The sequence below is a fragment of the Pocillopora damicornis genome, chromosome 1 (genome assembly GCF_964200805.1).
Source record: "Pocillopora damicornis chromosome 1, jaPocDami1.2, whole genome shotgun sequence".
NCBI classification, from domain to species: domain Eukaryota; kingdom Metazoa; phylum Cnidaria; class Anthozoa; order Scleractinia; family Pocilloporidae; genus Pocillopora; species Pocillopora damicornis.
This window is the reverse complement of record NC_142670.1, coordinates 31,783,086-31,807,580: the sequence shown is the minus strand read 5'-3', so window position 1 is coordinate 31,807,580 and position 24,495 is coordinate 31,783,086. Positions and strand designations below refer to the sequence as shown.

The 24,495-nt window shown below is 37.4% G+C and overlaps 2 protein-coding genes across 5 annotated transcripts; both read right to left on the bottom strand.

Annotated features, from left to right (window-relative positions):
• Nucleotides 1–129: 129 nt before the first annotated feature.
• LOC113682463 (acyl-coenzyme A thioesterase MBLAC2) lies at nucleotides 130–2,134 on the bottom strand. Its single transcript, XM_027199635.2, has one exon. It carries the CDS (start codon nucleotides 1,867–1,869, stop codon nucleotides 1,012–1,014), a length of 858 nt encoding a protein of 285 aa, XP_027055436.2. The 5' UTR covers nucleotides 1,870–2,134; the 3' UTR covers nucleotides 130–1,011.
• An 85-nt stretch (nucleotides 2,135–2,219) lies between these two features.
• Nucleotides 2,220–24,487, bottom strand: LOC113682254 (dual specificity tyrosine-phosphorylation-regulated kinase 4). 4 transcript variants are annotated; one of them, XM_089189737.1, is made up of 24 exons: nucleotides 24,055–24,487; nucleotides 23,381–23,543; nucleotides 23,082–23,181; nucleotides 18,935–19,005; nucleotides 17,898–17,955; nucleotides 17,201–17,263; nucleotides 16,807–16,836; nucleotides 15,966–16,034; nucleotides 10,876–10,937; nucleotides 10,528–10,604; nucleotides 10,162–10,293; nucleotides 9,367–9,535; nucleotides 8,785–8,839; nucleotides 8,617–8,669; nucleotides 8,147–8,179; nucleotides 7,875–7,940; nucleotides 7,483–7,555; nucleotides 7,237–7,318; nucleotides 6,492–6,542; nucleotides 6,008–6,129; nucleotides 5,568–5,628; nucleotides 5,042–5,171; nucleotides 4,573–4,633; nucleotides 2,220–3,933 (listed from the first exon to the last, which is right to left on the bottom strand). In XM_089189737.1, the coding sequence occupies exons 2-24, from the start codon at nucleotides 23,404–23,406 to the stop codon at nucleotides 3,517–3,519; spliced, it is 2,061 nt and encodes a 686-aa protein (XP_089045863.1). In that variant the 5' UTR covers nucleotides 23,407–23,543; nucleotides 24,055–24,487; the 3' UTR covers nucleotides 2,220–3,516. The 4 variants fall into 4 exon arrangements, with proteins under 4 accessions (XP_089045863.1, XP_089045853.1, XP_089045860.1 ...); XM_089189727.1 differs by having other exon boundaries at nucleotides 23,381–23,437; XM_089189734.1 differs by lacking the exon at nucleotides 23,381–23,543.
• Between the last annotated feature and the right edge of the window lie 8 nt (nucleotides 24,488–24,495).

The following is a 24,495-nucleotide window of genomic DNA, read 5'->3' as shown; positions in this document are numbered from 1 at the left end:
GTGACACAGTTACCTTGAACCTAAGAAACGTATGGAAGTTTAGGCCTGTCTTCAAGACAAACAGATCTGGTAACAGTTTTGTTACTTTTAATGCACTAAAGGCCTGAATGATTTTACTAGACTTCCATATTTCTTCGACACATTTTATTGACAAACATAACATATTTTACAAACATTTTTAAACCAACTTGTTTTAAACTATGGGTAGTCCTATTAATGTAATTATCAATATCATCTTTTCGTAGTAACCGTAAAATTCAGTTGTTGGTTCCAAAGTAGTTATCAATAAACTATCCTGCGAAACTATATATCTAACAAGCACATTTGAAACAAGTGCCAGTCCTTTAAGGGGTTCCTGTCACTGGACAATGCTCTCCCATTGATATATATCAGGGCATCTTTAAGAAAATTTCAAAAAGCCTTTTTAAGTCTTTCACTCACTCTCCTCACTCACCAGGAGTGACCAAAGAGGAATTCTCCTTACAGTTTCACAACATTTTCAAGCAGAAAGGTTAAAAGGAGAAGGAAAAACATAAATTAGTGAGAATGGGTTGGATTCAACACCAAATTCTCAACACTGAAATACTAAGAATTGTATGATAGACAGTGAGGAAAACTGAATTTTAGATCTTAGCAGTGAGTCAGTTGAAGCCAAGTCTAATCTTGTTTTGTGGGCATGGCCCAAATCTGTTTTCATCTCTGAAAGGAAACAATTCTCAAACAGCTAATAGCAGCAAAAATTTTAAAATGAGAGGCAATTTGATGAAGTTTCTCTAATTACAGTTTAAACCATTTTTCTGACAACCTCAGACCTCTATGAGGTACTGCTACAGCACTAGTTGTTGTCATTTTAGGTTAATGCAGCCTCAAAAGCAAGCAGAAATTCACAAATTTTATCCCTAAAATAGAAAGGGGAATTCTATCACTCGTAAAGGGGGACTACACCTTTTTCTGGGTGGAGTTGGGGAGAAGAAGGGAGATTTGTATATTACCCCAGTGGGCTGACTAAATTTACACCAGGAAGCAGCAGCAGCAGCAAGCGTGGTAACAAAACTTTGCAGGAATGTTACCAGAATGTTTAGCTTTCAACACCATAGAGGCAACACCCTTCATTAGAGCTGAAGAAACTTTGTGACAAGTCCCTGCCCTGGAGATGTAATCAGTAGCTAATGAATGGAGTCGTTTCCCGTCAAAAGAGTTAAAATGGCCGGGAAAAACTGTATCTACTTGGTTTGATAGTTCTTGTAGTCTTCTGCACGTCTGAACATAGGCAGTAATGTCGCTGTAAGGGAGCCAGTCGATTAAATATCCATCGTACATGGTGTCACCACTAAACAATATCTTTGCTTGTTCATCCACTAACCCGACACTGCCACGAGAGTGACCGGGGAAATGAAGCACGCGCAATTTTCGGTCTCCAAGATCAAATTCATATCCTTCTTCTAAAACCTCGAATGGCTGAGCTGATTTCACATGGTAGTCTTGAATGTTCCATCCCTCGTGAGGGGGAACGGAAATCTCCGCCGTAGTTGTAAAAATCGAGACTGTTTCGTAGTTGTTGCCATGGCGAATGGCTTCGGCCTCCCGGCTGTGAATGGCGAAGTTTTCGAACTGATAGAGTCCTCCTGAGTGATCAAAATGAACGTGAGTAGCGACGGCTTCCACAGGTTTGTCGCCGATCAAACTATGTTGTTTGAGAAAATCAGGGAGATTCCACAATCCAATCCCTGTGTCGATTACCAAATCTTTCTTGGTGCCTTTGACCAGCCAAATGTTAGCTTGATTTGGAGAATCAAAGAACCTCTCCCGAAACAAATAAACATTGTCGTATCCCTGCACCTTCTGGGTGCTGAATGGTTCTTCGGCCATTCCAAAATCACTGTTTTGAACTAATCCATAACTTCAGAATCGCGATCTCAAGCGTGACTGCAGTGATATCGCGTGACTTTGAACCGAGCACGGGGATCTCTCTTATCACAATTTCAACCATATTTTAAGGCCTTTCGTTACCCTCTTTTCGGAGCTGACAACTTAAGAAATAAATGAGATTGGATGTATAAGAGCTAGCTTAATGTTAATGGCCTTTAGGAGGAAGCCAGCCACCATGCTAATGTGAAACGCGTTTGATAGTTTAAGCCCAGTCTCCCATCATGCAGAGCCCTACGAACTAGCTGCCAAGCTACTGCGTCTCCCTCCCTTCACTCACACCAGACAAATAATCGCGGTCTGCCAGTTTATTGAATCCTGCACGAAACAAGATATTTCCACGGAGAATCCTCCAATCAGATAAAGATTTCTTTTTACAATTAGAAAATTCTCTGTTTAGTTTAAAAAGGGCAGGGGATCATAATCGTATTCGAAGATAACCTTAAGCGTACAAAGATCTGCCAGTTTTCAAATACTCCTGACAGTGAACAGTTGTGAACGATGCATGTCGTGGATGAAATTTAATTTAACATGTACTTCAGTTTGCTTCATAACGTATTAACATCACAAGAAGAATTAACTTTCTGATTACATTTAGGGCTTAAGAAATTTACAATATTTTTCTCCTTAAAACAAACCCAAGGATTTTCTTCTGCATCCTAAATATATTAATGGATTTCGAGCTAGGAAAATAACCACGTAATTCACAACACACCGTTTTGATATCACACTTACATATTCACTGCAATTTTCTTTCTCTCATAAATAATTTATAAAAATATATTAACACAACTCATCAAATATATTAAAACACATCTTGTGAATTAAATATCCAAGCACTCGTATATCAAAATTAAATATACAATTTTTTTTTGTCCTTCAATTTAAAGACAAATAAATAATTTCACTCTGTTAAACTCCAAACGGCGACAACGTTTTCCTAAAGACACCTATACATTTCTGTCCTTACTGGATTGTCTGGTTAACGCAAAAAAAGTCTTCTGTCTATTTCCACATTAATAGTTGAAAGATTCTGATAATTCAGTTGGAAAAGAAATATATGAATACCGCTTCTTTCCTTGCAAAATTTCTGTACATGTTATGGACATTTTCTTTCAAAATCTTTGAAGTTTCCTTACAATTTTTATGTCAAACGAGGGAAAATGTTTCCCGCGGGGGTAAAAACCCAAAGTACAATTTATGAACGATTTTTTTTTTTGGTGAAACCTTGATCATGATCCTTTTAAAATGAGATATTTTCATATATACAAGAACCAATTAAAGTCGTGGTACGAAAATAGAAAACACTGTTGTAATATTACCTCATTCACTATACCAAAAACGATGTACCAGTTAACTAGCGCTCTGTCTGTATAAAATATTAATGTATGAAAGAAAAAAATTAAAATCACAGATAGAAAATAACCCTCAGTTTAAAAGCCAGTCTTAAAATCAGTTCCGATTAAAAAGGTCTGTAGTTAAAGAATTCGCAGCTCGCGGGTCAAATTCAATTTCGAAACATCCAATGTGGTATCGCAATTAAAATCTAAGGCATATCCCCTCTCGCTGAAGAGACTTAAATCCATTCTCTCATTTGATAGGAGGTAAGAATTGTCCCCCTTCTACTACACTGATTTCTTCAGTTCTATCTTCTTCAATATCATTCGCTTTATTAGCTGTTCCAGGTTTCTCCTTCACGACCTCTGTAGTGATTTTCTTCGTCAGCGGTGCCACAGCTCCTTTTGTCTCGGTCCCAGTCTCCGCCTGTTTAGTGATATTGTTGTTACTGTCATGGTGAACCGTATGCGAGGCGTCGGCTCCGATAGGTTGTAATCTTTCTCGCGTTCGTGCACTTCGTTTCATCAAGCCACCTTCAGCATGCCCTTTGCTGGCCTCTGCAGGAATTGTGATAGGTCCTTTCGGAATTGTCTCTGAAGAATTGTGCGCATCCGTGGTAGCCTTCTGTCGGGAAGTGAGGCGAGATGTCCCGCGATGTCTTTGACGTCCCTGGAGCAAGAGCAAATTGTCACCGGAATAAAAATATATTGAACAGGATCAAATAAGAAAAAGAAAAGATAAAAGTAAATAATGAAAATAAATGAATAAATAAAAAATAAATATAAAATATATAACAATAATGATAAAAAATAAGGTCACTGTGAACGCCAACTTGTCTGAGTAGTAAGCTCTCAGTTAAACCAGCCGCGACTGATGTAGACCGGCGCACCGTAGAGGTGACCCGAGCGCTTTCTCGCAGTCGGTTCTTTCGCGCGCGTTCCTCGCAGTCGGTTCTTTCGCGCGCGTTCTTCGCAGTTGGTTCTTTCGCGCGCGTTCGTCGCGTTCTTTCCGAACAATATCTGTACGGGAATCAAATATCAGAAAACACGAAAAGAACGAACAAAGGAAAAAATAGCCACCCACGACAGAGTAAGGAGAGAGCTAGAAAAACCGGCGGGAGCTTGAAGGATTTCGCTCGCTGGTGCTTTTCTCCGTTTGATCGAGCGAGGGGCCTTTGCTCCTTCCCATTCCCTTCGCGACCTCTTGGGTGCAATCTCTTGCCTACGACCCCATATAGGTATTATGAAACAGGGTCAAACTCCATACATATTCGTCGCAAGTGAAACTTGATCTCTAGAGCGTCCTTACCTCTTGTATCCATTCATGCTGGAAAGCTTCATCAGGGGTCAAACGAGCTGCTGGGTCCCATCTGAGAATTGGAAAGAAAAAAAAAAAAAATGAAATCCAAACCTTTAACTAAGGGATGGTCGTTCATAGACATGAGATAAAGACGCCTGATATCATTAGAATTTTGGACCCTATGGACAAAAAAAGATTCGATTTAGTTTGAAAACGGATGCTTTTGATGCGTTCTCGCCCAGTAAAACAAATGCTTTTGCAAATGGTTTCCAAGGAGGAGTATTTTGAAACGCTTCGTTTCTAGAGTAGAGGAGTGAAAAACGCTATTAAAAACGAAGATTTACGACAACAATCGGAAAACTGGAGAATTTTGTAAACATATCATTATGGAAACACTTCCTTTCTGGTGCAGAAAGACGTTAATAGTATAAAAATAATTTGAATTCGACTATGATTAGAAAAAAAAAATCGTACTCACTCTAAGCAGCCTCTGATAAAGTCCACAAACAAGGCGTCGTTTGTCTTCAGTGCTGCACTGAGTTCTTTGCCATTGACTTGTCGTTTCTTTCCTTTGGAGTTCGTCAAGCTGCGTGGGTTTCCTTTGGAATCTAAACATCAAAATGAACGCAAGCTCAACAAAAAACAGTAGCTGTGCCTGAACGGTTTTTATCGGCACCAGAGAGTTGCAAATCATCGCAAGAAATTACATCAAGGAACTCGTCGGTCTTACCAATGTCGGACAATGAAACCGTTGAGAGAGGTGCAGAAATTATCATGGGCGCTTCATCCTTCAGAGAAGTTTCCATTGCATGAAGCCACTGGAAGTGTTACAAATTCTCTATGGTGGAATACCAGTTCATTGCAGATCACCCCCATCCCCTCCTCCCTCACCCCCTCAAGCACCAAGTTGTAACTGTACAAATTCATTACTGAACAAGGTGGTCGACTGGGAATCAATACAGAACGCATAAATATACAACATACCAAAGAACAGGAATACTAACCGAAGAAGATCCGTCTTCTTGAAGCTAGCTCCAATACGCTTGGTGGTGGTTTGCCTAAAATCTGTTGAAAGACGAAAAAAAACATTCCATATTTAACAATTGGCATGGACCAAAAGGGATGCAGAAGAAGGACAAGACTGCTTCACTTAGGTACGATTAGAATAGCAATTCTCTTAACTTACTTACATACATTTAGTTGAAACTTAGTTAAGAGAACCTGGCGTTCAAACAAAGTAAGATTCTCTAACCGATTGGTTTATCTATTCTCCTAACCTTTTTTGCTGGATAGAGTATGGAAATTGTCAGGAGAAACTACATGCTGAACTCAAGGGATTGACACCAACGGAAAGAAGAGTTCGGGGTTTTCTTAAATCTGGACCATTACTCACAAAAAAAAAAACAAAACAAAACAAAAACAAATAAAAAAATAAAAACTTCACCTCCATTGTACACGCTAACTGTTCTACTTCATTTTCACCGGGAAACAGAGGATACCCAGTGTAGAGTTCAGCAAGAATACATCCAAAACTCCACATATCAATCGCCATGTTGTAAGGAATACCTAAAGAAAAGCAATGAAAGAAGAAGGAAGAGGTGGTGAATCAATGCTGCCGAGTAAGTAACACGTTAGACTCCCCATCGAGCTGTTTGGTATTCAAAGGGACATTTGCTCCAAGTTTTTACTCCGAGAATTTCAATACTCTCGTTTCTCTTATTAAGTGGATTCACATATTTATTTTAATGTTGCAGTCGGTACTCATAAAAACTCCTCGTCTGTGAGCATTTCGATGAGCGTCGTGAAACCAAACCCTGAGTAACCATGAAGGCCAAAATGACTGAATTAAAAGATGATTTGAATTCAGAGAGACAAGACTAACGACATTCTTGCGAAAAAAAAAATATATATATATATATTTAGCTTACCCAAAATGACCTCGGGTGAACGATAGAAACGGCTTTGTATGTACGTGTACACTGTAAAATTAAAAAAATAAACATTTTTGAAAACGGGTATATATATAAATTATATAAACATGTACATTGCTGATCTTAGCAGTATGCAGGACGCGTGTCATATGAACTTCGTAATAGACCTCGCTCACCGTGGAGTCTCTGTGGCTCAGTCGTTAGAGCATCGGAGCGCGGAATCCGAAGGTCTGAAGTTCGATTCCTCATGGGGACTCAGAATTTTTTCTTTGTCCCACGCTCGTGACAAGACGAAAAAACATCTTTCCCTATACAAACATATACTTCTCAAAGAATCATCTTCCTAAGAATCATCGTTCAAGAGCTAGTCGATTTTTAACAGTTTTTCCGCCTGTGCAATGCGTCCGCCCACCAATGGAGATTTGCCAGCCATGATTGGTTAATTCAAGTGAAAGGAACTGACAATTATGGTCTTAACTAGCAAGGTGTACTGGACGGACGTTGATACCAAAGTTGAACATTAGATTGTCTGAATACTAATTTTCTTACTCTCTTTCATCACACACTTTGTATAGGACGCGTCTCACAAATGAAAATAGTATACAACATTGCTAACGCATGTGAAATTTGCAGCTCAGTTAGTGAAATGGGAACCAACCGGCGTTTGAATCCTTATAAAAAAATCAAACTTTTTTTGTCCCATACTCGCGACATATTTTGAACCTTTTCTTTTATACCTTACCTCTTTGATGCTCATAGCAACTCGAACCAAAGTCTATTACTTTAATGGAGCTTTGCCCTCTTTGTCGTAGCAAAATGTTTTCCTATAAATCAGAAATATTAAACAAACATCAGTGGAAGTAATTGAAAAACAACATTAAGAACAACAGTCCAACGAACAGAGAGACAAACCATCAAAGTGAGTGTGGTTTCTCAGCCTAGAAGTACTCTAACTGCGCGACATAAAAAAAATGAATAAATACATTACCGGTTTTAAATCGCAGTGAATGATCTTCTCCTTGTCCAAAACTCTTAGGCATTGAAGTAAGGAATAAGCAAACCTGAAATGAAAAAAAAAAGGTTTTATCTAAAAATCACATCAGTACTAATGCACCACTTTGGATATTACTCCAATATCACAACAACGTGAGCTGCAAAATGTGAAATGAAAAATGCTACGAGAGAAAAATGAAACAGTGGATGCTAAATGTAAATTTGTTATACACTTGGAGAAATATGCAATGTAATTCATGAAATATATAGCATAAAATGCAAAAAGCGAGATATAACAGTAAAGATCACATGAAATAATAAAATCATACACAACATGTCATCAATCATAAAATCATTTTGTTGAACACAAAGATTAATACAACTCACCTTCTTATCAGAGCGAGACTAAATCCTTGAAAATTGTTTTTCTTTATCAATTCATATAAATTCATGCTGCAAAATTGATTTATAAAACTGTCGGTCAAGCAAGAAGTTAAATAAACACCTCTCTGTCACTCTACTTAACAAGAGACTGAACTTAACTTAAACGGAGAACGTCAATGATTACAGGGTCCGTGCTCTTTCGACATTAGAAAAAGGCCGTGCTTTTGAATCAGAACGAGAATACAAATCAAAGGTTAATGAAACTTGAGACTTACCCCATGAGTTCAAAGCTAATGCACAAATGATTCCTAAAAAGAAAAACCACTCATTATTTTAGGAAGGTGAAAACAGCTTTCGAGGCAAGTACCTCACCCCACCCGAGCCTCACCCGGGCCGAGCCGAGCTGAGCCGACTCCACCCCAGCTCTCCTCAGAAGTAATACGGGGTATTGCTACTCCATTTCAACATTTTAATCCTTTCACTTTCAGGAGTGACCAAAAAATGAATTTCTCCTTACAATATCCATACATTCACAAGCCGAAAGTTGATGAGAAAAAAAATGTCAACAAGGGAATAGTGCTTCATTAACCACCACATTCTCAGAGCTGAAATTAGAAGATATGTATGACCAACAGTGAAGAGAATTGACATTTTAAATCTAAAAAAATGATACGAGGACTGAAAAACGCCCCTCATTCAAGAATGAAATCGGCCCTGAGTGTGAAAGAGTTGCATGCGCACTTACCTAAAGTAGAAATAGTCAATCATGTGTATGAGATTGTAATTGTTTTCTTTATCCTGCGGAAAAAATGGGAAGCAAAGTAAATAATGCAACATTTCAAATTTCTAATACGTAATTATATAATTATTATAGTTTTCAACCTCGTAGATTAACATCTGAGATCATACTGACCTTTTTACGTAGGTGTTCTAAAATTTTAACCTCAACTAGGGCTTGTTGGTGAAATCTGTAAAACACAGAAGTACTTTTAATTAGTTGAGGGATGTGGGTTTTCTTGACAAGGGCGAGTGCTGGATAAAAAAAGACCCTAGATACAAGGTAGAATGTGAGAGGGGTTTAAAAAGCTGCCAGGTAGCAGCCAGGTAGCAGCCTGGTAGCAGCCTGGTAGCAGCCTGGTAGCAGCCTAGTAGCAGCCAGGTAGCAGCCAGATCTACCCGTTTGTAATGCACTGGCATTCACACAAACTTCACTGCACTCTTGTTTGTTCAAACTGGTTACTTCGAGGAACAACAAAGCAAACTGATATGAAAAATTCCACAAAGTGCAGGATAATTCTACTCCTTCAAGAGTCCACATACTTCAAATTTTCCAGTGGAATCCGAACCTTCCGGGGAGGAAGAGGCTTTGAACGTCTTTAAAACTAACCGCCTGCTATTTTAAACAGCCCATTGGTAACTTATTTTATTGAAGGAACTGATATGAAAACAAGAAAACCAACGATCTGATGGTGAAAGTAATTCTTCGCGGTCATACCTCTTCTTATTGCGTATTATTTTAACAGCAACATGTTGTCCCGTCTTATGATCCAGGGCTTTTACCACCTGACCGAAGGAACCTTTACCCAGGACCTCCAGCACTTCATATCTGTACACAAGGTGATCGTGTAAGGCTTTAAGATAGCTGCCATTCTCGTCATCGTACCCTGAAGAAGTAATTTTCACAGACAAAGTCCGCCATAAATTTCCCTCATCTGTGCCATTTCAACTCGTTTTAGATCGTGGATACGCGATGCACTGGAACGAGTACTGTGGGCATTCGATTTACAAAATTCGTGGCGTTTGCACGCCCTTAGGAGTCTTTCTTTAGGAGTCTTAGAATAATCTCTCCTTACTATATCAATACAATATTCAGCAGGTAAGTGATGAGAATAAAGAAAAATGTCACTTAAGGAATATTAGTTGATCTAATACCAAATTCTCTGAACTTACATCATAGGAATTGTATAACAGACAGTAAGGAGAATTAAAAATGAGATCTTGGCAGTGAAAGGGTTAAAGAGGGCAGACCGGTTTTAAATATGGCGGATCAATTGGAGAGAACTATTGTGGGGATGACAGCTTGGTTACATTGTGCAGTATGCCACGATATGCGTTTATAAACAAGTATTCCGTGCAGGGGCTTGGCTAACAGCACCCTCCCTTGCTAAAATGATTTTTCTTATCAATTTAAGGACAAAAAGACCTAATAATTCAGGTAACGAAAACGCCCGAATCCGAAGATTTTATTCGGCATGAATCACGCACTCGACTTTCGACGAGAATGACGTACCATTATTTTGCGGAGCTCCCGGCACACCTTCTATCTTCTTCGCCTCCAAACCAAGAAACCAAACGTCTGGGAAATCCAGGATTTCTGATTGCTCAAATGTGGACATCTTATCCCCGTAGTTCTTAATGGCAACTAGAAATAGAGTTTGAAAATCGGCGTATCTGTGATTAAGCTCATATTTTATCAATAAACAAGTCAAAAATGTCTCGGTTTCATTTCGAGAAAGGGAAATATGTCATAAATAAAACAAAACCTGCGATGAGGCGTTCATTTGTTAGTAGTAGCGGGAATATTGAGTTGAACTTAAGCTCTCCCACGAAAGAAAAAGAAGGCTTGATCGTAGATAAACAAAGCGTAGAATCTTACCACTTGGTGACATGGGAAGTTTGTGCCCGTTAGGATCTCGGCGAATGCGGGTGAAAGATTCATTCTCGCTGTTGGTTCTAGAGGCAAAAAGCACGAAAAACCATCGTCAATTAAACCTTTAAACCATAACTCTTGAGAGAATAATTTCCAAAACAGTTTAAATACAAGCAATATATATATAGGCTATTGAGCATGATAGTGAATGCGTCTCAATAGCTTTTGACCACAATGCTTGGTTCTTTGACTGATTATTGAGAAACAGCCATCTAATAGACAACGTCTATTACAATGCTTTCAAACAATAATTTAGCGAATAGCATTAATATACAAACAACACTATTTTCCTACATGAGAGTTGAGTGTCTCTTGGATCCTTGTTTGCTGAATTCACCTAAGTTAAGATTCTGCGCCTGCAATGATAGTCAACACAACGAACGGCATACGTTAGCGATTTTCAATGACCATCAATATTAGGTATAACTTCACAAAAGGCGAAAAACACATCACTGGATCTTGGTTCGACAAAGTAGGGATTCGACAGCATTTCCCGTTAAAGCCGTAAGGAGTAGGAGAAGACAAATTGCCTAATATGATTTTTCACTTCTTAACAAAGAGGTGCTTAGCTCTTGAATTCCCCTCTCTCCCCTCTCTCTCTCCCCAACTTTGACCCCCCTTCTCTTTCCCTAACTATGACCCTGCCTCCCCGCTCTCTCCCCAGCTTTAACCCCCCCTCCCCTCTCTCGCCCTTGCTATGACCCCCCTCCCCTCTCCCATCTATGATCCCCCCTTCCCTCTCTCCCCAGCTATGAAACTCCTTCCCTCTCTCTCTCCAGCTTTGACCCCCTCCCCTCTCTCGCCCTTGCTATGACCCCCCTCTCTCTCCCATCTATGATCCCCCCTTCCCCCTCTCCCCAGCTTTGAAACTCCTTCCCCCTCTCCAGCTTTGAATCCCCCTCCCTTCCCTCTCCCTAGTTCGACCCTCCTTCCTCTCTCTCTCGCTAGCTTTAACCCTCCCCCCCTCTCTCCAACTATGACCCCCTCCCATCTCTCCTCAACTTTGAACCTCGTTCCCTCCCTCCCTCTCTCCAGCTCCCCCCCTTTCCTTCTCTCTCCCCAGCTATGACCCACCTCTCCTCTCTCTTCCAAGCTATGAACAAAGACCTAGTCATGGACATAATTTCGTGTGAGCCTTTACAACCTTTTTTCATTTCAACAGCTGTTAAGGGAGTTAAAATAGGACGAAAATAAACCTGTTTTTAAAACGGAAAGGGCAGTTCCATTAACAAATGTTAGTTGGCAGCCACGCGTAATTTATCTCAATAAAAATTTACTCCTCTTGTAGTCATAGCAGCATATTGTACTATAAATCTACAAGAAAAGTCCATATCGGAAACATAATTAGTCTTCAACGTAATCTCGTGATTCAAAAGCGACAACAGAAAAACGTTTTTAAGAGTTAACTGTCTCTGGAAGTACTTTTAGCACTCATTGTCAATGAAAATTTCTCAGAGAAATAAGAACATCTGGTTCAGAATAAACTCGATGAGGTGCTTTTATTCTTCAGATCAACTCTAGCCAAAACTAAGAACTCGTTTAGAAACAAATGTTTGAGTAAAAATAGGAAGAAGAAAAGCTTTTAAAATGTAGATTAATTCCACATTTTTCAAGAATCTCTTTTCAGATGTGGATTTCAATTTCGACAAAGATTCACATACAAAAATTTTGTTCCAATATTTGCGTTCAGTTCGCAATCTTCCAGCAAACTGTGTGCCTCTTATATAAATCTAAAGAAAATATTTTCTTTGCAAAGCAAAAGATGTATTGTCTTTCTCCGTTTATTTACCGAGACAGTTGCCGAGCTACAATAGCTACAATAGGAGATTAGGTTAAGCTGTACCTTTTTCTCCTTAAACTTTTTTTTTTTATTCACTATTTTTTTTCCCTTTAAAAAAGATGAAGAAGAAACTACATTTGTTATTCGTTGCATCCTCTCAAGAACCTGGCCTCTCGGGCCTCGGGTTAAAAATAACCGAGAGAATGAAAATTAATTCGTTCGCCTTTGTGATGTCGAGAATTCTTGCCAGATTTCTAAAATAACAAAATTTGCTTAGTGGTTACACAGGGTGAGTCAATTTCATATGTCTTGAAGACTGAAGGTCCAACAGATATGACTGAAATAAATTAGCCTTGACCGAATGAAAAATAAAATAACTAAAAATATCAAGTCATGGTTTGATTTCCACAATTGCGTGTCTAACCAGAAAAAAAAGATTGGTGGCTGTAGATAGCACATATCTTAAAACAACAAGAAACTTCAATTTTCCTTAAAAATACGTGCGTCAGATATCAGCGTTATCTTAGTCTCGAAGCAGCTGTTCTCATCAATTGCCTGTGCCGAGAAAGTAATATCTCGAAAATCGTGGTATCTGTTTTGATTGAAAACGTTGAAAAGTACGATTGGAATTAAAAAGTGGGCGAATTATCTTTGCGAGAAGGAACGGGAAGCAAAGAAAGGATCTACATGTAAATTGGAAAATACAAAAGAAAAAAATCAATCTCGAAACACACTAGAAAGAGGGAACCGACATAAACGAAAAAAGCGAAGAAAATACCACGTCGAAGAAAAATTGGCGATAACCATAAATCTAGAATAATCGTACATAAACAAAAACGTGACACTTTTGAACTTTTAAAAATTTATGGTCCCACTCTTGGAAAAATTATAGAAGATTTCAGGCGACACTGAAAACGCAGTCGAATTCACCATGATCGACGGCTCTGAATGAAAATGCCAATTTCCTCAAAGTTTAAGAATAAATTATTTAGATAATTTCCCGTCGCGTTGTGAGTTTTATATTCTCGGTTTTTTTCCGGGATAGTTCAATGAACACTCGATTACCGCCAAACCCTTGAAAATTTTATGGAGAAATGAATCTGTTAGCAGAAACTGATTACTCTATCAGGGCAGAAGAAAAAAAAATAACAATCATTGAAACAAGATTTAGTTTGATCTTCAGCAGACATCTTACCGAGTGGCCTTACATTTTGCGTTAAAAAACAAAAAAGACCTTTTACAATACCTGAAAATTTCTAACCAGGAAATACTTACTTCACTTATAATTTTGTTTGGCTTAAACTGAGAATTTGAAAGAGCTTTGAAATGGGTTGGAGCGCCGAAATTTGGCACACGATCTATTTTCTCCTTTTAAGTAAATATTTGCTAAATTATTTACTTCATCAAATTCATCAAACACTTCTCATATACCAGGCAAACAAATTTATGAAATTATTGCGGCCTAAAAAACCAGCAGATTAAGCGCAATTCGACAGAAACCACCTCGAACCTGTCCTAAAAAAATGCTAAAAAAACGAGAACAGATTAAAGCGCTGGGTTCTGGGGAAATCATACGTTAAGGATGAAACACTTTTAACTCATACAACCTTCTTTCGATGCACAGACTGCAGAGATCCCGCCAATCCCGTAAAAACTCTAATTTTCATGTGTCCTCGAGTGAGCGTACTTGTATTCTGAATTGAGATGCCTGTCTTTTGGCCAGGTTTCTGTCCTTGTTTCACCATGATGAAGCTACAACACGTCTGCGTTGATGACAGCAAACCTCGCTGGATAAGCGACACTCAAGTGTGTCTGTCTTGTGGTCGATGTGCGAGACACGCGTGTTAGAAGGTTCTCGAATGAAGATCGGATAGAAATCAGATCGCACGACGAGTACTCTTTTTCGGCGAATATGGATGAATAATTTTGTTAATGTGTACAATCTGAACCTCAGCTTGAGTTTGAAATGATTAGCAGAACAAGAAACAAAACTGCTCGGATAAGTGAAAACAACTCAGTCTACATCTGTTCCTCATAGGCGAAAAAACATGTTGCCAAGGTGATGAGATTACCGAGTAGTTTAAAGTAATAAATTATTCAACTTTGCGAGGGGCAAATGGAACAGGCGAGGAAATTTCCACCTGTTTCAATGGCGCCTTTCCGATTGAAAACCATTCAAGAGCTCATATTCGGATCCCATTGAAACGTGGCTAAGGACTGATCGACATTCGAAAAAAAAGTAACTCAACACAGTCCAAAAAAAAAAACATGATATTTCAAGTTCGGCCGATTTAACTTCGTTTATGTCCGACGCGTAGGTTCAAAAAAAAAAATTCTTTTTTGCACCCCGCATGAGATTGTAATTACCGGGCGCTGAAAACATCGCATTTAACTACGTAGTTCCATTAAAAAGTCATTAAAAATTTCGTAAACTTAGAAACATGATTGACAATGGCTATACAAGCTAGACACACCTTAACTGGCAAATGAAACACTCCGAAGGCAACATCGATAAAAGTATACTCAGATCGACAAGTTAAACGTCCTTTCCAGGCTTAAATATCGCTTGTGAAATAAATAACTTTTCTTGTTCTACATAACTAATTTTCACATTTCAATTCCCCAGACAAGCAGGTGTTCTAAGTTTTTCTGTGCTGTAAGGATTTCTATAGAAATATACCTATACTGTATGGTACAAAAGAAATTACATTATCCATTCTATCAGCGCGCTTTATTGAACACATAACACATGCTCATTTGCGAGGTTTCACAAAATCGATCCACTATAAAGTTGTGCGACTTTCAATCAGAATACTAATTGTAAAGGCCTGTTCAAAGTTTACAAAAAGTTTCACCGATCCCACATAACATTGTCTTCAACCGATGAATCTCCAATTAAGAAGATAAAATGCCACATCTATGCGAACTTAAAACGGCAAAAATTGAATTTATCCTGTCTATATCTCCGTCATTTGCGCTGCATAAACGTGAAAAAGAAAATGATTATTTTGTTTTGAATAGAGTAAGTATTTTTGACATCTTTTTTCCACCTGAATGTGTTTCAGGATTGGAAGAAATAACGAATAAATTGTACTGTTCGTGTTTGCTGGAAAGCGGTTTTGCATTTATCGGTTTCTTCGCTAATCGGACAATCATAGAACCACATAGTAAATACTGCAAATTATATTTAATCCTTCGTCTATGCCATAAAATAAGCAACAATGATATGGTTGAAACGATGTCCAAGTAGATTGACCAAACTGGCTACATCCTCCTGAATTTTTTCTCTTATTTTCTTCCACAGACCCTTGTTTTTCATGCGTCATCAATGAATGAGAATCACTAATTCTCGTCATGATATGTCTCTGGAAGTACACTCGAACGATTGGAGAGACCTAGAAAACTCGCACATGACTAGCACCATACTAAAAAATGTCTCTTGCGCATGGCATAATGAAGAAACGAAGATACTGACGAAATCGCGGGCTAGCAGAAATTTCAATAGACTTGGGTAAAGTCCAAGACTAATACGATTTCAAAATTTACATTTGACTCGATTCAAAGTATTTCCCCTTCAAAGATACATCTCTTGGTCTTCACTCACCTGTTTACTTGATGAACTTTTGAGAATATTCTGCTGGTTTAGTAATTGCGGCAGCTGGTCAGAGAACTTCTGCAGATTGAAAGGAGGAGTGAAAATTTTAACCATTTACACCCTGATATCAGTATGCATATTCTCCATACTGTTTTCTATACATTTCCCAAGGTGCTGACAAGGAGAATTTGTTTACCGATCAAAAGCTTTTTTCGTTGATAATCATTTCCTTTATTTGTGCGACCTAAATGTTTTATTCGGGGGTGATATTGTGAGGAGAATTAAGATGCTGGTCACTGTTTGGGGAAAAGGGGTTAGCATTTTTTTTCATACACCAAAGGGGTGTCCACTAGATAATATGAAAACTAAAAAGGGAAAAAGCTTTGTTAACTCAAAGAGGAACTACAATGACTATTCAGGGACAAGGAAGAGCCAAGAGAGAGAGAGAGAGAGAGAGAGTGATGTTGGTAACCGAATTACATTTCCTGAAGTCTGTTTCCATTTTTCCTTCAGTTCTTTTATCTATGAAGGTAGCAAGTAGTTTACCGCCTCACAAACTTCAGAAAAAATTCACGTATCACGTACATGTATATATACGTGATTCACGCATCACGTATATGTATATATATATAAAAAAACTTCAAATCTCTCTTCTAGTGTAAAATATTCAGGGAAATCTTAGGCTGTTCGCGCTCGCCTTTCTGTATCATTCACGCGTCACATTTCAATTTCGGAGTTAATCACGCCTCACCTATGAACTTTTTGCCACCTTCATAAAAGTCATATCTACTCTAAAAAACATTTGTAATTGGCGTTTTACAAATCTCTATTGTACATCCATAATACTTACCTTCCCCTCTTTAGTAGCAGTGTCATCTGCCTGTAAAATAAGTAAGCGAAAATAGTAATGTTTTGGGAAATGGCTAGCTTATCTCAAATATTTTAAAGTTAAAACCATAAGCATATCTTTATCTTCACACAAGACAATGTAGTCCTAATCGTTCTCGACAAAAAGGGCCAGTTATTTACACGAGATCTAACCCAAACCCCGATTTTATGCAAGCGGTGGGTCACGTTTTTTTCTATAAGAAGGTTGATTTTATTGAAAAACTGTCCTTCCACAGAAGGGCAGTGATCTCAAGGAAGCAAAATGAGGAACAAGCGTAGTTTCGGCTCTAGTTCTCGCAGAGATGGAAGAAGAAAAAGACCTGGGAACGAGATCGCGTCGAGGGCATTCATAGTACCTGGCTGTGATGTTTGTCTGGACCAAGCTGTGGTAAAGTTCCTGGAAGAATGCTTGTAACCCTCTAAAAGTAATCATTAGTAAAAAATGTATCAGAATGAGAACTTCAATTATATCACCTACTTCGACCTATTACATAATACATTTACCTTAGGGTAGGTTTATATATTTGTGCTCAGAAAAAATTTAGAGAGTGATTTCCTTTTACAGTTCATATATAATCACTTGATTTGTCTGGACGTTTTGTCAACTTGTGTTCCGAAATGAGCATCCAATCCAAGAAGATCTACGCTGTTAGCGTAAACATGTTATGAATTACATACAGCACTGTATTAAATTTTGATATCTTATCTTAATACATTGCAAAGTGGCGAGGGAATCCTTGGTCAATGCAAGAACACTGGACATTTAGACAAGTATGTTTAGGTAATCGAACATTAGGTCAGTTTGAATCCGAGTTAAGGTTAAAAAAAAAAAAAAGAAACACAACAACAACACAACGCAAGAAAGGGAAAAGATGAGGAGTACCACCACTGAGAAAGAATTAATCATAATGTTGGGTTAGGGGAGGGGTAGGTGGGTAGTTGCCCAGATACTGATATTGATCCAACTGACCTTTGGGAAAAAATATTACTTTACATGTTACAGAGGACCACATGAAGTTTAATGGAAATGAGTGCACCACATTACATTCATACCTGTTGTCCTCGTAAAAGAGGTTTTCCCTCAGTATACTTGAGAATGAGTTCATTCTTGCTATAAAATAAAAATTTAGAAAGTCTTGAGTTTATTTCAACCCTTCAGTCCCTAACACCAGTTTGCATAGTCTCCATACTTTTCTTGATACATTTCCCATGATACTGGCAAGGAGAATTTATCTAACAATCAATAGCTTCTTAAGGTGCTGATCCTTTCCTTTATTCTAACACCTTTAGTGTTTGGTGCAGCTGTGACACTCTACAGAGAAGTTAGATGCTAGTCACTTTAAGGGATTAAAGGCATAACAGGTCTTCCCTTGGATTGCAGTCTTGTAAGCTGACACTTCAACAACTGACTTTGGTTAAATTGCACTAAACCATTGTATGGCTGTACTAAAAAAGAACTTCACAATAAAGCTGGACGCTGAGTTAGGTTTATTACACTTTGTATATTTCCCCCATTAAAAATCCCTGAAAGTTGGAGACAAGGAATCCTGATCCCAGGAGCTTTAAACAAAAGATGAACTGATTGCCTCAGGCACACTTTCTTTTCTCCCACTCTAGGGAATTCTAACATAGCTTTACAAAAGCATGCATTCTAATTGGCTGATACGTTAGACCCATTTGCCAGCAGGTTGCATGTTGATGTCAGTTTATTTTGCCTTTTTTTCTACACCAACTCAAACTCAAGCAACTCACATGCTATTTCACACATAACAACCACCCACATGCATCCATAACTTGATGGTTGCACACTGAAAGCTAACCCATCCCCCCTTAAAAAAAAACCCATGACCTCTCATCCAAAAACAGTAGCAAATTATAGACTCCTATAATTTAACTCAAGCTTTAGAGAAGAGGATGAACAAAGTCAGTTAATAAATGTGAATGAGGCTCCAAGTACATGTTTTCAGTCTTATACAATGTATATTTTTTCATCCTAAATAATCCACTAGAGTTGACTTCCACTCTTCATTACCCTTTAAGGCTAAGAACGTGAATTATTGGTGTAGAGTAGAGATGCATGCACTGATTACCTTAGGTATCCATTCCCAAATGTACTGCTTGGGTGGGCATTTCCTGTGCGATGATTACTCTGATCAGGACTCTGAAAGTCGTCAAAGTAAGGTTAAGTTAGAACTGGAGTCACCTGACCTACACTGCATGCTGCAGCTAAGTCATGCTGGCTTCTGTAGCACGAAGCAACTACAATTATTGTTTGTATAGTGCAATTATTGTGTTGGCAATTGAATTTTCTTTTGGATGGTATAAATGAGTCATTCAACACTTTCTCCTGGTGTATCACAAGGTATCTCTCTTAATTGTCACTTTATTTTCTTGGCATAAAAACTCACTTAAAGGCTTGTCAGTGCACTGAGAAATACTACAATTGAAGCAAAGCGGAGTGGTTTCCAGCTTATCGAGTGTTCTCCCAACCTCCCAAGTGTTTACATCAGGCTATGTAAACACAGAAACCATTTTACATTTCTTTTATAAAATAACTAATGAAAGAGGAACGAAAACCGTGTTTACATATGCTCATGTAAAATGGTTTTATGGCCAATCAGAGCGCACATACTATTTGAATTATTTTATAAAAAAGCATATCAATAAGCAAATACATTTTGATTTCACACCAAATTGTCAGAGCTAAAGATACAGGAATTGTATAACAAAACAGTGTAGAGAATTTAAATTAAGATCTTAAGAATGAGTTGCTCTTTTAAGCCCCACCACAAGCGATTACTTCCAACTAGCTTATAGAAATACATTTGCAGTCATTCAAACTTTCTATATCTATAACTCAACCAGCAGACCTGTGCATTTTGTACAAACCAATTAACAATTTTAAGCACTTTCTGTGAATGAATTAAATGCTATTCTTATCTCTTCAGGCAAAACATTCTAAAATTGAATACAAAGGCATATATGTGGATATGGGGATATATAGCTCACTGCTATATGGAAAAAAAAGATAAATTTTACACTTCTGGGTTGGTCATAATGTTAAGTAAAAACTCCTCCTCATTTCAACACCATTATATACTTTAAAAAAAATACAGCACAATTACAAGTATTGAATATAAAATCTTGTTTCAATTTTATGAAATTTTTGTTTGAAATTTTTGCAAAAGCAGCTTGAATTTCTAAAATGGTCTTTGTCAACCATCAACATTTATTTTAAAAAATACCACCAAATGTATAGTTAAGAAAGTTTTTTTTCCTCTGAAACTTATGAATTCAATTCACTTTCTCTATTTTCTGGGAACCTGAGTTGAATGTTAAAGAAATGTTTCTCTTTGTCTGGTAATGAAAAGCATTAAGTATATGAAAGCTAAAGCAAACTTTCAAAGTAAAACTTCTTAATTAAAAAACTCACCACACTGCTATTGCTACTACTACTGATTCCGTCGGATGAACTCTGATAAGTTCTGCGCTTAACAATTACTGCCGACCCCATGATATTATTTCTGGATTAGAAAAGCTGTTTGCAAATTTTGTTAGATTTTATTTTTCAAAAACACTGAACCTCATAAACAATTCATAAGAATCTTAATGGAAATTTCACTTTCACGTCTCATTGTGATCAGGTTTCACAATTTAAAATTAAAATAATGGCTCGAAATTAAACACAAGCACTAGAATTTGTATAGCCATTTTAATTGGTACATTGTCAATGGCAGTTTGCAAACTATATTTATTTAGCTTAGAAAAAAAACTTTAGAGAAAACTAAGACAGTGTATTACAGAGGTAATATATAATTCCAATTTTGCCTCTAATGTTAACAACATTCACTAAAGTCTGTGACAATTCCACCCACAGATATTTGTTCATCTCATGACACAGTCTATCAAACTGCAGGTGGGTGTAATTTCATAACAAAAGTGAATGTCAGCTGTGCTAAAGAACACAGATCAAGAGGAAAATTTTAATAAAGAAGCTGATGAAACATTGTTTTCATTTTACTTGTAATTGGGTTGAGAGATGCATTGGCATTAATTTCTTTTCAAAAATTTTATTCAAACTTCCTTAAAATGAACCAATTGATGTAAAACAAAATCATACCATGACGAATTCATCAGACATTGTTTATTACTGAAATATTAAAAAGTTAGTTTTGTCATCTGAGTAAATAAATAAGAAAATAATTTGGGATGCACTAGAGTAAAAATATGACAGTCTAATGAAAAATACAATAATTTGATGCTTTAATTGAAGTTTTAACTACTTGTTCAAGAGCTTTCATTGGATGTCTCTTAACCCTTTACACCCTTACATCAGTATGCATATTCTCCATACTGGTCTCTATACATTTCCTAATGTGCTAGCAAGGAGAATTTGTTTCACAATCAAGAGGTTCTTCACTTAATTATCATTTCCTTTATTCTCATGACCTTGATGTTTGATTTAAGGGTGATATTGAAGGGAGAAATTAGATGCTGATCACTCTCAGGGATTAAAGAGTTAAATTCAAACTCATGCATCTATCAATGCCTGGATAGAAAATGTAGATATTATCTTTCCACTTCCACAATAATATTGATTGAGACTTTTGTATATCACAAAAGGCTCATCTCTGGTGCGTTTTTGTTTACACAGCAGAGGTTTATAACTACATGAACTGGGAACCAATAAACATTTATTATTTTTGTTGCTTAGTGACCAGCCCTTGATCATTATCTAGTAAAAACAATACTAGCATTCAATACCAATGATAACAATACTTTGCAATGAATTTAAACCCCATCAAAGAACAAAGGATTAATAAAAAACAACAAAAAGGATTACCTAAAGTCAAAACAAAGACATATAAGAATCTATCATTCAAAGAGGAGACTAACAGCTCAAATGGTTTTCAAATTGTCTACACATGCACCCAAAAATTTATGTGTGATTAAGCTCTCAGGTTTTAAAAAAATCTTAAGGCTGTGACCACGCTAAGAAAGTTAATGCCAGTTGAGAGTTTCTGTTAATGATCCTTAGACAGCAAAAGAAGGGGATTTGTAATCTAAAAAAAATTTAACTCTTTGTCCCAAACATGTTGGTCTTCTAACCATACTTTCAGTTATCAGTAGTTCTGAGATTGTACTTAAATATTTTCTGTACCAGTGTGGGAAAATGTCAAATATACAGAAAGTATTATTTACTAAATGAAACATAACTTTGTGCTGGTTGTTTTTCACAGCAATAAAACTGAAATCCTTTAATTTGTTTTGAGGAGGAAATCAGATTTCACTAATCATCATAACTTTTTTTCTAGGCTTGAGAAAAATTGTTGAAGCTAATGTAACAGTGTATGAATTAAATCAACTGAACGATTTTCAACCGAGAAAAAGTCTTTCCCTGTTTTTATAGATTATCTGCACCATTTCTTTTCTTAAGGAGGAAATTAATGTTGTTCAAATAAAAAATTAATTTAAAAAGTGATAGATAAGAAGGGTTCGAATTTCAAACAACAATTTTATGTTATTAAATGAAGCATCAAGTGCTTGTGACGTATTTAAAAACGGTGACCACCACAAGAAATTATGCAAACATGCATATGCGCGCAACTGGAAAAAAAATATTTTCCCTGATTAGATCAAAATGAAGTTGTGCAACCGTGAAAAGTGAGAAAAAGAGGCATTGTTTGTTATCGATTCTTCAACCTTCATTTGCTCTTACAAATCCGTATCCTCAATTACGACGTCGTATATGATAGAAACTACCACGTTCTTGCGCATGAAAATTTCCCCCGTCCAACCTGAACCTATTCCATATTTCGATGGTATCAGATTTCCGATGATAAAACATTAAGGATCGATTAATTGTCAGTAATTTTTTTGTAATTTTAAGGCCGATATCACGTTTTTTCCAGTTTAAATTGGAGCGCTACAATTGATTTGAGAAGAATTACAGTCTTTCACAGTCTATCGTCGAGATTGTCTGAACTGAAATCGACACGGCTGGACGTTGTGTATTATACACGTGTTATTGAATTTAACCGGCCGAATTACGTAAATCATCCAAGAATCTGCATTTAACTCCAAAACATAACGTAGTTTTAAGCTACCAAATGGTTGCGACGAGGTTATAGTTCGAATCAGACACGATTGGGGAACCTATCTGGGCTTGAAACTGCTAAGACCGCAACCACACTGCAACTTGGAAAGCTGTAATCGTTTAGCTGTCAAGATTATTACCTGTGCAAGGTTTATGGATTTCTTCGATCTTGTTTGCTTCAAGAAAGGAAGCAGGTGCTGTTTTCTGTCTTTTGATCGCTCTTCTTTCCCCATCGATGCCCTGAAAAGATATAAAATACCATGTTATTGTCCCAAGTACAAAGCTTCGACATTTCATTATGTGGTATCTCGTCACTCACGGTGCGCAAAGTGTAAACAAAGACCACAAGAACCTAAAATATTTACTCAACGAAAACAGCTTGAAATGAAAATAATATTCGGTCAAACAAAGCAGAAGTTACAATTTGGGAGCTGCTTACTTTCTTTCAGAAGGAGGGCCGTTCATTCCTCCATCTTCAGTATGTAAACTCTTTGAGCTTTACAAGGCACCAAAGCGTGCAAAAGCAATCGAAAAATTTTCCTCTAAGAGCATGTAGAGTCTTCATAAAGCATCAGCCAGCTCCGTAAATTGGTATCTAGTAGCTTAAGATCCAAATATTTTCAGAATGAAGAGTTTTCTTTGAAGTTACCCCAGTCAACTGGCGCTTTTGAGAAGCGCGTGTTGAACACCCGCGCGAGCCGGACACTTTTATCACGTCAGTTGCCAAATATCACCTTGGCAACCGGCAAATGAAAAGCCACGCGCGCTTGAGTAGAGAATTCTTTTAGCTCTTCAATAAGGCACGTTAATCCCTTGAAAGTTTGCACAATCTTCTTTACTGTTTACACAAACTTCGCAAGCCTGCGTAAGCAAACAAAGCTATAAAAAAGTACTCGTTTTAAAAAGCCATTTGTAAAAGTTTTGGTCCACAAAATAAACAAGAGCAGAGTCCTCTTGAGTTTCGTTGACATAAAAGTGCAAAAAAAAAAAATTTGTATGTAAATTAAATTTATCCGCCAGCTTTCTTTTCCAATTAATAGAAAAAGGTTGTGATTTTTGCACGAAAATCAAGGGAATCAAAACGAGCTCTAAACTTAAACTGAATACACTAACCAGAGTGTAAGCGATGTCCAACGTACGTGTGAAAGAGAGAGCACCATCTACTGGGTTGTTCGCCGGTCTCAGTAACTCCTAAAGAGACTAATTCATGACGTTCCCTGGCCAACTGGAGCGATAAACGATTCCCTTTCTCGCAGCGATCATATCAACTTATCAAATCAGTTCAAATGTGAGCACAACTTGATTAAGGAAAAAAGATGTCACTGATACAAAGATTTTCACACAAAAAGCATCTCCATATAGCACCAAGCGAATCATAACGGCGATATGCACTTGCGTATTGTCCTTTATCTGGAAAGTAAATGCCACAAACAAACAAAAACAGAAACTGAAATTATCGAAAAACGAACTGTCCTTAAAAATTTCCCACCTTTTTGCATGTGATATATTTTGGCCGTAAACATTGAAAAAGTTTAAATGTTAGTCGCAAAAAAA